This window comes from Lolium rigidum, chromosome 1 (assembly GCF_022539505.1).
Source record: "Lolium rigidum isolate FL_2022 chromosome 1, APGP_CSIRO_Lrig_0.1, whole genome shotgun sequence".
NCBI lineage: Eukaryota > Viridiplantae > Streptophyta > Magnoliopsida > Poales > Poaceae > Lolium > Lolium rigidum.
Window position 1 is genome coordinate 266,807,403 of NC_061508.1, and position 13,381 is coordinate 266,820,783.

The 13,381-nt window shown below is 45.0% G+C and overlaps 1 protein-coding gene across 5 annotated transcripts; it reads left to right on the plus strand.

Moving 5' to 3' along the window:
* Window positions 1-1,476: 1,476 nt before the first annotated feature.
* On the plus strand, window positions 1,477-10,939 carry LOC124693539 (kinesin-like protein KIN-14M). 5 transcript variants are annotated; one of them, XM_047227020.1, is made up of 19 exons: window positions 1,477-1,533; window positions 2,355-2,580; window positions 2,798-2,949; window positions 3,040-3,123; window positions 3,242-3,319; window positions 3,382-3,507; window positions 3,590-3,619; window positions 4,377-5,084; window positions 5,176-5,257; window positions 5,342-5,437; window positions 5,528-5,707; window positions 5,805-5,911; window positions 6,034-6,212; window positions 6,660-6,824; window positions 6,909-7,162; window positions 7,240-7,403; window positions 7,595-8,142; window positions 8,481-8,581; window positions 10,648-10,939. In XM_047227020.1, exons 1-19 carry the CDS (start codon window positions 1,495-1,497, stop codon window positions 10,728-10,730), a joined length of 3,402 nt encoding a protein of 1,133 aa, XP_047082976.1. In that variant the 5' UTR covers window positions 1,477-1,494; the 3' UTR covers window positions 10,731-10,939. The 5 variants fall into 5 exon arrangements, with proteins under 5 accessions (XP_047082976.1, XP_047082982.1, XP_047082990.1 ...); XM_047227026.1 differs by having other exon boundaries at window positions 4,380-5,084; XM_047227034.1 differs by having other exon boundaries at window positions 3,382-3,474.
* The last annotated feature ends 2,442 nt before the right edge of the window (window positions 10,940-13,381 follow it).

The window sequence follows — 13,381 nt, forward strand, 5'->3', positions numbered from 1 at the left end:
ACCCACCTATTTATTGAAAAGCCATAAATTTGAACAAACTAACTCTAAAATGAGAAAATAAGGCCTAAGTTAGGTTAAATACATTTATAAAAGAAATTTAGTAATCTCACCTTCCTTGATACCCTTTCGCTCAAACTCTCCTAGGACATAGCGATAGGTTTCCCTCCCTCCTGTGGGCATCGCCCCTAATTTGCCTCGCATTCTCTAGCTCTAGGCCCATGGGGATGGGGTGGATCTCGGTCCTTGTCGGCGAGAGGGCTCCATTTATTGATGTGTTTTTTCAGTTTGGTTAGAATATGTGTCACACTCAAGAAGGCATGGTGGTGGCGGCTTCCTGATGATGGAATAAAGTCATCCCATTCTTGCCACTGTCTTGGCGGTGTGCCTAGCATCCATGGAGGGTGTGTGTAGAGGTGTGTCTCCGGTGGATCTTTCTAGATTTGATCGGTGTTCCTTCTTATATAGGCATCTCTTTCTCGTTGGTTCTTTAGGGTTTAGCACGATGATTTTTTGTTTGTCTACTACAACAAGCTCTGTTACAACAAGCTTTACTCGGCTCCACCGAGGAGGAAGGAGGGAGGATGTCGGTGTGCTTGTAGTCGTCGCTAAGTGATCCGGTGAGGCGGTGACCGGTTTGTAACTTTTATTACTTTGTGAGTACATGGGTGACTTTTCGTATAATTTTTTTTGGACATGAAACAGTGAGGGCCTCCCCTCCGAGTCTGCTGACTCTGTACCTCCCCGCAGCCGAGTTGAGCGAGAAGAATCCACTCGAGGACACTAGGACAAGGACCAAGAACAAAACAACAGTACAACACCCAAAATCTAGCGCCACGGCAGACAGACAGCTCGGCACAAGTGCATCGATCGCGCCCGCACGTCGCCCACGTCTCGGCCATTCTCCTTCTCCCCGGCGCGCGCTCCCCCGAGCTGTTTCCCTCCCTTGTCTTCTGGTCAAAGCAAACGGCTCTCCCCTCCCTTCTCCCGGGCGCCCCCTTGTCTGGTCAAACGCCTCTCCACTCGCCTTCCATGTCCGCCGCCGCCGCCACCGCCGCCGACGAACCCCGTAAAACCCCTCTCGACCGTCCCGCCCCACGCCGATGATGATTGCCTATTCATTAGTTTGATCATTTCTCTTTATTTTTTCAGAAGCGGAGCGGCGGCGATCGGAGGCGGTCGCGTGGCTGCGCGCGCTGCTCCAGGACTCGGCGCTGCCGCTCCCGCCGCCGCGCGCCTCCGACGACGACCTCAGGGCCGCGCTCGCGGACGGCGCGCTGCTCTGCGCCGCGCTCGGCAAGCTCCCGCGCCCCGCCTCCACGGCCGACCAGGTAGGCCATTCCTCATACACATGTCCTGCGCCGCGCCTCGCCGCGCTTCTCTCTCGGTTGAGGTCTGCCTCGTCATTGATCGCCGCTGATACCGCCGCAGGGCGGAGCACCGGCGGCGCCGGCGGAGTGCGGCGATGTCGGGCGGTTCCTCGCGGCCGCGGAGCGGATGGGCCTTCCCAGCTTCACCGCCTCGGACCTCGACACGGTATGTTGTATTGTGCTCTGCTTCGTTGATTGTGATCAGCGTTCATATTTTTGGATTACACGTAGATAGGGACTCCGTGTCTCCGACCGATGTGACTCCTGTCAGGTAGAGATTCACGCCCAACAAGTTAGGATCTCGTTTTCGCGCTAGGTTGCGGCGTTGCCGGTTGTCGTTGAGCGGTTTGCTGTTGTCTGGGCAACTGACAGGCTGATCGCTGTCCTTTTCGAGTTTAACTGCTAGTGGATGCTGAATGTGGTTTGCCGATAGCCTCCAACTCTCCAACAGAAAAAGAAACTTTCAGTCACCAACTCTCCAGCAAGATCACTGTCCAAGCTTCAAATTCAGTTTGATTCTGAAATGATGGTAAAATTAGTTTTTGAAGGAAACATGGGAGTAAATTCTTGTCTATAGGTAGAGCAGTAAGTTCTGGATAATTAACGTGGGCTAATCTTATGTGCTAATGGCGAACTTAATGTGGGGAATTCTTGTTTCTCATTGTACAGATCACACAGGCTGCCTGAATCATTTGGTTATTTAATTAATAGACTAATCTTATGTGCTAATGACAAACTTTAATACCCTATGTGGAATTATTTTCTATCATTATTGTAACTGATTCATCGGTTGTTTAATGGTGAATATCTGAGTGCCCCAGTGTTCAATGTGTTGCAGTATGATGCAAATGTTCTGACAATTATTGTTGTTCGTTGTGGAATTGTGCCAAGGAACATGTTTGTTCCAGCTAACTCTGCAATACAAAGCTTTATCTTCTGGGTATAATTCCGTCCTCCTTATCGACATTATTGGCATTATTAATTTAGGGCCCAGTGTCAGCTGTGGTTGCCTCTGTTCTGGCACTAAGGGATCAGTTTCTCCCACATGCTGGGGAAGGCTGGAATTTTAGCGTACAACAAAATGGCAGGAAGCACAGCAATGAACTTCCCAGAAGGGAGAATGGTCAGGTAACACAAAATTTTGAAGTAACAGAAGATAGCAAACAAATGGAAACCATGGCACAGAAGGTCTCCAAAAGTCCGGCTGTATCAGGTGAGATCTCTTATTTACGTGTTCAAAGCTTTGGGAGCTGTTCCATTATCCCTGTTTCCCATGAATAAAAAATATAGACGAAATCATAATTTTAGCTGACAAGGTGTACTACTAAACTGAAATTAGTAGATTTATACATTATTGACCTTACAGTACAGCTATTAAGATACGAAACAGGTTCAGTTATCAGTTAAACACTTTTTTCTTCTTACTGTAGAACCATTATCTCCTAAAGTACGACCTGGACAATCTTCTATATCACGGCATGCTGGACGCAATTTTCATGAAGTCTTCCAACTTAGGCAAGGAGGTTATTCTGATCTGCCAAGTTGTAAAATTTCAGAGATGATGAAGTCCACCAGCATGGATGTAAGTACCGGCTAGTAAACTGTACTTGTTAGAATCCTTTTAGCATAAACTTTTATTCTAATTCATTGCATTACGAAATTAATATTGCAGAATGCCCCTACGCAGTCACTTTTGAGTGTTGTGAATGGCATCCTTGATGAGATCATTGAGAGGAAGAATGGAGAAATTCCTTATGTAGGCTATTCAAAAGCAGTGCAGTTAGTTTATTCCTTTCGTACATTCAAACCCTGGTACTTTTAGTTTTTAAACTCCTTTTATCCTATGGAATATGAATATAGCGTTCTTTGCACAGCAACTCTCTTGCTTGTTGAGACGGATCGTACTGGAGATTGAGCGCCGTATTTCTACGCAGGCAGAGCATATAAGAAATGTAAGTACTTCTTCACACTTATTTCTCATATTGTTCTTGTGGTAATTGTTACTTGTATGCAGCAAAATAACCTTATGAAAGCACGTGAAGAGAAATATAAATCAAGGATAAGAGTGCTAGAAGCACTAGCAAATGGGAACAGTGGGCAAATACATGTAAGCTCAAGTGCTACAAATGACAAAGAACATGTAAATGTTTGTGACAGTGATCTTGATATCAATGTAAAGGGCTGATCTCCATCCTTATTTTGTTTTCTTAATTGTTCTTTAGGTTGCTGAAGACCCTGTGCAACAGATAAAGGTTTGTTTCTCATGTAGCATCGGTTACTTCTTCATACTATCACCGTTGCATATGCTTTACTCATAATATAAAAGTTAAGTATTTTTTTAATCAAATCGTCCATTTGATGTCGACTCTACATTTGATCATTCAATCTCTACAGGAGAATTAAATAAATTATTTAGGAATTAGAACACACAAAAGCGGTGCCTGCCTTTGCATTAATGAAAGAAACCAATAGTTTGAATTTTGTATACCAGGGGTAATAGAAATGTCAATTGCTTAGCTAATAGTAAGAAAATATCCCATTGCACACTGGATCAGATATCCTCTTTTGCAATTTGGACCATACAATTTTTTTGATTTGCACAGTGAGGTCAAAATAATATTGCATTTTGGACCAGATTTTACCTTTTCGAGAAAAGCGAAATGGTTCACTGACCTGGTCCCACCTGTCAAGTCTAATTGGACCTGGGAGGAAAAAAGTGGAAGTACTGATGTGGCACCTGACATGTAGCAAAGAGTGAAGGAAGGGGGAATGGACATAGTACATGAAATGTGAGGTTATATGGGTGAACTAGGCTGGTTTTCTTTGATCCAGAGAAACCTGATCCAAACTACAATTTTAACTGGGGCCTATTGGTGGAAAGCTCAACCTTTTGGACATATTTGTTAGAAACTGCAACTGTAGTAGTAGTAGTACCTAGTCCAAAGTGCAATATAATCATTAGATATGATGGTTACAATCCATTTTGTTTTATTAAAAAACATCTTTCAGCAGATGGAGAAAGACAAACTTCAAGAGAAAAGGCGTTTAGTTGAGGAAGATCTGACAAAGTTGATCAAGGACAAGGAAAATGTAACTAGATTAACAAAGGACAAGGAAGACATGGCTAGACTGTTGAATGACAAGGAAGACATAATTCGGTTGATGAAAGAGAAGGAAGAAATGGCTAGATTGATAAAGGCGAAGGAAGACAGGGTTATCTTGAAGAAAGGTAAGGATGAAGACAGAGATCAATCGGCAAGTGAACCTATAGCTAAGCCAATTGTTCACAAGGATGAACTCATTAGTTTAATGAAGGATAGAGATAACAATAAAAATACAATTATGAGACTAAAGTTGGAACTAGAAGCTACCAAATCATCATACGAAGAGAGCCACAGCCTCCTGGAGTCTAAGAAGGAAGATGTACTTAAGCTTCTGAAGGATAAGGAGAACAGTGACAATGTAATATCACAACTCCGGCAAGAACTTGCCATAGCAAGAAGATCACATGAGACATATATTCAAGAATTGAAGACAACGGCTTTGCAGGAAAATAGGGAGCTCGAACATAGGATAAAGGAAGTAGAGCTAAAGCTAGAACATTCTACCAATAGAGGAAGATACCTTGAAGATTTGCTGGAATCAAGAATCCAAACTTGGGAGCAGAAGGAAATCATGCTGAGCGAATTTGTAGGTCTACAAGTACAGAATGTTCAGGTATTGATTGATTATAAATTCTATTTTTCCTCCATATTTCTAATAAGAGTTGATGAAGTCATCAATTTAAGTTGAAAAATCTCCTTATCAGGATTTGAGGTTATCTTCTGTTTCCATTAGGCATGAAATCCTAAACTGCCAGAAAAGCTGGTCTGAAGAACTTAGTGGCCTTGGTATGAACAAACACAGTGATTAATTGATGGATTTATTGTAGCTATTACTACCTATATAACTTACATATTGACGCAATTCCGCAGGACAAAGCCTTAAGGTATTGACAAGTGCTGCAGAAAATTATCATGCTACTCTTGAAGAAAATAGAAAATTGTTCAACGAGGTTCAGGAGCTAAAAGGTGGCTATGCAAAAAAAAAACATCAATTTATTTCTGCATGTTGATCTTATTATTGTATGACCTTCTCAGAGGTTTTATTTTATTGATCAGGAAATATCAGAGTCTTTTGCCGGATAAGACCTTTTCTTCCTAACGAGGATCATAAGTCTAGTACAACTGAACTTATTGGTGATAACGGTGAACTCATTTTAGCAAACCCTACAAAAACCGGAAAAGAGGGGAGCAAGCTGTTCAAATTTAACAAAGTACTTGGTCCCACGTCTTCTCAAGGTACAGATGAAAATGTGGCCTATGCATGCATCTTGAAGGATTATCTCTTCAGTGGCAGTATATGGTATATGCTGATTTGTTTATTTATGTTTTTTAGATGAGGTATTCAAGGACATTCAACCACTAATTAGATCTGTCCTTGATGGCTATAATGTTTGCATTTTCGCATATGGTCAAACAGGATCAGGAAAAACCTACACAATGGTATGAATATCTCAATATAAGTATCTTCTTATGATTTGGTTCTTTGAGAATTATAACGATTATTTGTTGATAGTTATGATGTACAGCCTGTCTTTATTGTGACTTTTTAATTAATATCTCAGACTGGACCTGAAAATGCAACCGAGGAGGAACTGGGTGTCAATTTCAGAGCTCTGAATGACCTGTTTCTGATATCACGCAATCGTGGAGATACAATCATGTATGATGTTAGTGTCCAAATGATTGAGATATATAACGAACAAATCCGTGATCTCTTAGGCAGCAAGGGTTCAGAGAAGAAATATCCTTTTGTCCATAGACTTACCTTGATAGTTGATATTCACCTATATTTGTTCTGCATATTGATATGTTTCCATGTGATCAGTATCCACACACTAACATGTGTTGATTTGGTTAAGAAACCAATAGTTAGTACTCCCTCCGGTCCTATTTAATTGACTCAGATTTAGTACAAAGTTGTGCTAAATCCGAGTCAATTAAAAGAGACCAGAGGGAGTATGTCTAGATTAAAATGAAGTGTTAATGCAACTGAAGTACTGAACCTAGGCCCAACTATAAATTAGGATAATCAGTTGATCTACTTGAAATTAACATGTGTAGAAACCTTGAACTTGGTTGGACATCCCTTCACTAGTCTTAAAAATACAAACTTATCCATCCATATTGTAATAAACTAATACGATATCCTTTTACAAAATGAAGTGATGGTTTTCATTAACTTGCACACACTAGAGATATTGAATGCCAGCCATCCCAGTGGGCTTGCTGTTCCTGATGCAACAATACATCCTGTCAACTCAACTTCTGATGTTATTGAGTTAATAAGAACAGGACTTGGTAACAGAGCTGTGGGTGCGACAGCACTGAATGAACGAAGCAGCAGATCTCACAGGTTAATCTTACTGTTCCATAATTCTATTAGAGGTTTTCTTCTGATTCTATTAGAAAAATAAGGCTTATTTTGAGTATTTTTCAGTGTTGTCACTGTACACATTCAAGGTGTAGATTTGAAAACTGGAGCTACTTTACGTGGGGCGCTCCATCTTGTTGATCTTGCTGGAAGTGAAAGGGTGGACCGTTCTGCTGTCACAGGCGATAGACTCAAAGAAGCACAACACATTAATAAATCTTTGTCTGCTCTTGGAGATGTTATATTTTCTTTATCACAGAAGACTTCTCATATACCATACCGAAACAGCAAACTTACGCAAGTTCTGCAAAGTTCTTTGGGTGCTTAACTTTGCTCATTAGCTCTATATATTGTTTTACATGTTCTGCAATTTTAACTTAGAAATATTCATCTGTAGGTGGCCATGCAAAGACCCTGATGTTTGTGCAGATCAATCCAGATGTCTCATCTTATGCAGAGAGTTTAAGTACTTTGAGGTTTGCTGAAAGAGTATCTGGAGTGGAACTAGGTGCTGCAAAGATGAATAAAGAAGGGAAAGACATCAGAGAATTTAAGGAACAGGTGAATAATTTTTGTCCTCTGTTTGCTAACTACTCTATTTTTGATACAATGGCAGCAGAAATGTATAACCAACCTCTCTCGATCACTTATATTTTAATATCCTTCATGTGGTAGCGATATCTATGCACCTGCAAAACATAATAGATACTTCATATATGATTTGATTGCTCTAATATTTTTTTATCCTGTAGCTCTCACTGCTCAAAGATAAAATTGCAAAGAAGGATGAGGAAATCAACCAGCTACAGACTCACACTCCAAGGACTATGTCAGGCAAACGTGCTGATTCCTTACTGAAACGTTCATCCTCCTCCTCAGGCGTTTCATATCTGGGTAGCAAAATCCAACATCGAAGAACGGCATCTTGTGGGAAGGCACTGGGCTTTGTCAGTAGGGGCTCCGATGCTGACAACTTCTCTGAGATTAGTGACAGGCATTCTGAAGCTAGTTCTATGCAGTCTGTTGATGATATCCATCAGCAGAGTGAGATTATGGCACATTCTAAGCTCTCTGAAGATGAGACAGGTCCAAACTCAGCTGATCCTGAGATTGACTGTTTTGGTTACGCTGATTCAGAGGGGAGGTTAAGCGATATATCAGATAGTGGCCTATCCATGGGAACAGAAACCGATGGTTCAGTAAGTAGCATGGTAGAGTATGCTCTTTTCCCAGAGCAGGAAAAAAATGCTAGCACGTGGAAAGAACAAAAAGGGGCACCTAACACGCCAATAGATCGATTGTAAGTACTTCAAGTTCTAATGATACCATCATGAACCTCTGGTTTTACTGTACAGTAGCTTTCCCTTCAGTACTAACTTTTCATTTCTAGGAGGGGAGAAATTCCCTTTAGTACTATCATTCCTATACCATTTAAAGTGCACTATAATTATGATAAGTAAAGTAATCCACGTGACTGGAGTAGGTGAGTAGGGGCTCTGATGTCAAAAGTAATATGGATATCTCTATATGTTCTGTAGTCTTTTTTTTTTTGTTCGATAAAAAAAACATGTTCCTTAGCCTTTTGTCTTGCATATTTTTCACCTGTTAGCACTTATTCAGTCATTCTTCCTCATACAGACGTAAGGTGACCACTCGAGTACAGAAGGCAGCAACACCGAAAACAACAACATCTTCTAGTTTGTGGCCCAAATCAAGTGATTCTCCTCCTAGATCTCCAAGTAAGCTCACTTGTCAATTTTATCCCTCTCCCCTAGTATTTGGATTTCACGCTTTTGAGAGTTATGGATAAAAGTGTCCTTGTCCCACCACCACCACCACCCCACCAAATGACCATATAACACGTGCAAACTTGCATTAAAAAAATAATTGTCTCATCACGATGAAAAAAAAAATACTTTGTGCTTCTGGGTTAGTTGTCGGTTTCAAGGTTATCCTTGGTAAGGCTAACACCTATACGAAGGTACCAAAGAAAAATTCTGTTCTTCAGAGGCACCTTCGAAGAGTGGAGGAAAAGTATATTAGGACTTATCTTCAAGAAGAAATGATATATTTACTGAGGAATTAAGCTTATGAGCCATACCATGAAGCTTTGGGAGATAGTGGTTGAGCATCGCTTGAGAAGAGTGATAAATGTCACTAAAAACCAATTTAGTTTTATGCCTGGGAGATCGATCGATACAGAGGCGATTTTCTTGCTTTGGCAACTTATGGAGAGATATAGGGAGTAGAAGAAGGACCGACATATGGTTTTCATTGACTTGGAGAAGGCATATGACAAGAGACCAAGGACGATCATGTGGTGGGCGCTAGAGAAGCATAAAGTCCCAACAAAGTACATTACCCTTATCTGGGACACATGGATCGCTGGGACATGTATGATAATGTTGTGACTAGTTTTGTGTAGGTGATAGTGAGACCGAGACCTTTCCATTCACGCTTGGACTATATCAAGGATCAGCCTTGAGCCCGTACATGTGTTCCTTAGTGATGGATGAGGTGACAAAGGTTATACAAACATATATTTCTTGGTGTATGCTCTTTGCTGATGATGGGGTGTGCTAGTAGACGAAACAAGAGTCGGTGTAAATAAGATGTTACACTTATGGAGGCAGACTTTGGAATCCAAGGGGTTTAGACTTGGTAGCAGCAAGATTGAATACATGAGATATGAATTTTCTAGTGTTGGGTACAAAGACGAAGAGGTTAGTTTAGAAGGACAAATAGGGCCTAGCAGGGACACCTTCTGATACTTGTGATCAATGTTGCAAAACAACGGTGCTATCGATGTTGGCACATGATGTGGTACTAGTAGGTGACAGCATGATGGATGAAGCGGCGGCAAGCATCCGACATCTTATGTGACAAGAAGGTCCCACAAAAGTTAAAAGTTAAGTTCTATAGGACGATAATCAGACATACGATGTTGTATGGAGCAGAGTTTTGGCCCACTAAAACACATCAGATCCAACAAATGACTGTTACGGAGAGGTGCATAGTACGGTCGTTGTGGCCAAACAAGAAAGGACTGATTTAAGAACAAGATAATAAGTGATAGGGTTGGGTAGCACCGATCAACGAGAAGCTGGACCAACACCGACTAAGGTGATAGTGGTACTAGAAGGGGAAATGGGCGACCAATGTTGACATGGAATTGACTTGAGGAATTGGAATTGACTTGACAAATTCAGGTCGAAAAGACTCTTGTAGTGTGTTATATAGGCTTTGAGCTGCTAATAGCCCTCGATTCTGCCCTCATCCTGTTGGAGACTGTGCATACACGTCTTCCTAAGCTGCATATTGGCCACCATATGGAAGTATCTCGTAAATGTCACCGTCAAAAATGAATTTGGCTTTAGACCATTGATACCAGTTCAGCTCTTCCTCACAGAAAACGTGCAATATGTTCATATCATTGGCTCTTAAGCTTGATCTCCTGATCAGACAATGGACGTGTTTTTGCTCTTTTATCGATTTCAGCAATGATCGATGAAAGCTTTGTTTTTCCTTATTTTTTTAATATACCGCTTTTGTGTTCTGCCCATTCTCTGAGGGATTGCGGCAGACCGCGAATTTTGTTGTTGAACCCATCCGTGAAATTAAGACTCATATCAGAACATTCAGGTACTAATTGAACTTAAAATGTGTGTGCAATACATCACGTAAACAGAAACTTCACCAAAGAACGACCCTACTAGATTCAGGCAAATTGGCATCAAAGGAAGTTTTCAAATATATATTTATGTATATACAGTATTCCAAGTGTTTACAAACTATTTTGTTACAGTGTCAGCAAGCACCCGAAGAAGCACAATCCCACGAGCAACATCCTCACCAAGAACCTCAAATACTCCGAAGAGATGGAATTAGCTCAAATTAGATGCGTTTCTCCGGATATTCATGTTCCTTTGTGTACAGCAAATTCATAAAAGATTTTTAGTGGCTGCTTAGTGATGCTGCTCAGTGTTTTGTTTCGGTTGATGAACTTGTACATCAGGTTGGTCTTTTGCTCTCGTCTGTGTAGAGAGGATGTAAATTGATAGTGTACATATGATACTACTACGACAAAACATTCGGCCGGTAAATAGAAGAAAACTTTTAGTGCAGATGCTGTCGTTATCGTTCTTTTGATTCTTCCCTTTTATGAAAGATAACCAATTCCAATAATATTAGCAATTGAGCAAAAGGAACACAAGAACTTTTCTAAAAAATTGGATATTTTAATATGTACTTCAAGATGTTGAATATATTTTTATACAAGTTTTAGGATGATTGACATTTTTAATAACCGTCCATTTGCCCCGATCTAACGGTAATAATTAGACGGAACCAAACTGACGGAACCAAAATTATGGGACCGGAACCAAATTTAGTGGGACCGGAACCTCAAATATTATTTGGAAATATTATAAAATACAAACGTCCTTTTAAGCGGTCAAATCAGCTGATGATACTACACAAATCTTAAAGCAAAGATAAATTGATCATATAAGCTCGTACTGTTCTCGCTAAAATTTTAAGGAAAACGCTGGCTTTCCCCCGGAGGAACAGCGTTCCGATCCTCCGGGTCGCGCGCCGTTAGATTAGATGGATCGCGCGCTGATAGCTCCGTGGCCGTGGCTTGCTACCACGTGCATCTGCGGGTCCCACACGCTACCGACGGCGCTCGTCCACTCGTTTTCTTTTCTCCCGACCCCTACGCATCCTTATCCTTCCACTGGTTCTTCCCCAACCGCATAGCACGGAGCTTAGACCAGCTCCGGCTCGCGCCGCCGCGGCCGCTGCAGCTCGCGCGCCACCGCGCACTTGGCGTCCGGCAACGCCGTGGCCTTGGAGTCCGGCGGCCGCGCGCCCGGAGTCCGGCGGCCGCCTCCTCGAGCTCGCGCCACCGCGCCGTGTTCACGCCGCCGCGCGCCCCGGAGTCCGGCCGGCCGCCTCCTCCGGCTCGCGCCGCTGCGGCCGCCGCGGCTCGCGCGCCACCGCGCGCCCCTGGAGTCCGGCCGCCGTGCGCCCCTCGAGTCCGGCCGCGAGCTGCTACAATTGGCCAGACTCCTCGCGCCGCACCCGTCCACGGCTGGAGGCGGAGGCGGCCGCGGCGGCGCCTCGCATCGACGACGACATGCTCCTGGAGGTCTTCAAGCGGCTGCCGCCGCCGCTGGCGGCGTGTCGCCTCACGCGCGGGCGCCGACACTCCGGTCGCGCGAACCGGCATGCCATGGCGGCGTCGATGCTCGCTACATGTGGCGTCGGCGTGTGCTACAACTCGCGGCGGTCGCTGCTACAAAGGGCGGCGGCCGCTGCGCTACGGCGGGTGCTGCCAATGCATCGGGCGGCGCTCAAGCGGTGAGCGACGTTGCTACAAGCCGCGGCATCCTCGCTGCAAGCGGCCACCGGCGTCGCTACAACCGCCGGCGGCGTTGCTACAAGCTGCAGCCCACGTACGCTGCTATTGTCGTCGGCCGCAGCTGCTACAACCATCCGGCGGCGCCGCTACAATTGCCCGCCGGCGTTGCTACAATCGTCCGGCGCCGGTGCTACAATCGTCCGGCGGCGGTGCTACAATTGTCCGGCGCCGTTGCTACAATCGTCGGCGCCGGTCGTCTGCAATCGTCCGGCGGCGGCCGGGCTTGCTACGCACAGCGGCGGCGCTGCTACAATCCCCGGCGGCGTCTGCTACAATCCCGGCGGCGCTCGCTACAATCCCTCGTAGGCGCTGCTACAATTCTTCGGCGGCGCTGCTACAATCCTTCGAAGCTCCGACGAAGTCTTCTCCGGCGACCGGCGGCGCTCATGGAGGAGCGTGGTGCTGGACTGCTATACAAGGGCGACGATGCGATGCGGGATGGCCTGCCTTTTTTCCAGGAGCGTGGAGAATTTGTTTGTCTATGCATGCGCGTGTGGTGGTCCAGGTGGACACGTGTCAAGCAGAGGACCCGGGGGATTAGATTTCTAATCCCCCGGGGGACGCTCAGCGCTTTCCAAATTTTAATACTAACTCACCGGCCAAATCTCCCACTCTCTCATCCTCTCAGTCTCTCATCTCTCACTCTCGCTGGATGTGCTCTGCCCCAGCGACGGAGGAGAGGGCACGGGCCTCCCGGCGAGCCGCGCGACGAAGGGGAGGGGGGCACGTCAGAGGGGAGTGGAAGGGGACAGATGGGAGGGGGCCGCGTCGGAGGGAAGAGGAAGGCGACGGAGAGGAGGGAGCCGCGTCAAAGGGGAGGGGAAGATGACGGACCAGTCCCGGCAACGGAGGGGAGGGGACGGCGACGAACTGAAGCATCTGCGGCGGCGTCCACAGAGGTCTCTCCCGTCGATCTCCGCGACGGAGGGCAGCGCGGGGTGGAGGGGACAGCGGAGGCGCCCGGCGAGGGGAGGAGCGGCGGCGTTGGTCGAGGCCAACGAGGGGAGGAGCGGTGGCTGCGGCGTTTGTCAAGGACAGCGAGGGGAGGAGCGGCGGCTGCGGCGTTGGACATGGCCGGCGAGGGGAGGAGCGGTGGCGGCGGTGGACATTAATATCA

Bases quoted from the DNA above. Each gene is read 5' to 3' on its own strand.
- LOC124693539 (XM_047227020.1), top strand. From the start codon at position 1,495: ATGGGCCTTCCCAGCTTCACCGCCTCGGACCTCGACACG. The intron at 5,438-5,527 runs GTGGCTATGCAA...TTTATTGATCAG, and splicing joins CGAGGTTCAGGAGCTAAAAG to GAAATATCAGAGTCTTTTGC. The intron at 5,708-5,804 runs GTACAGATGAAA...TATGTTTTTTAG, and splicing joins TGGTCCCACGTCTTCTCAAG to ATGAGGTATTCAAGGACATT.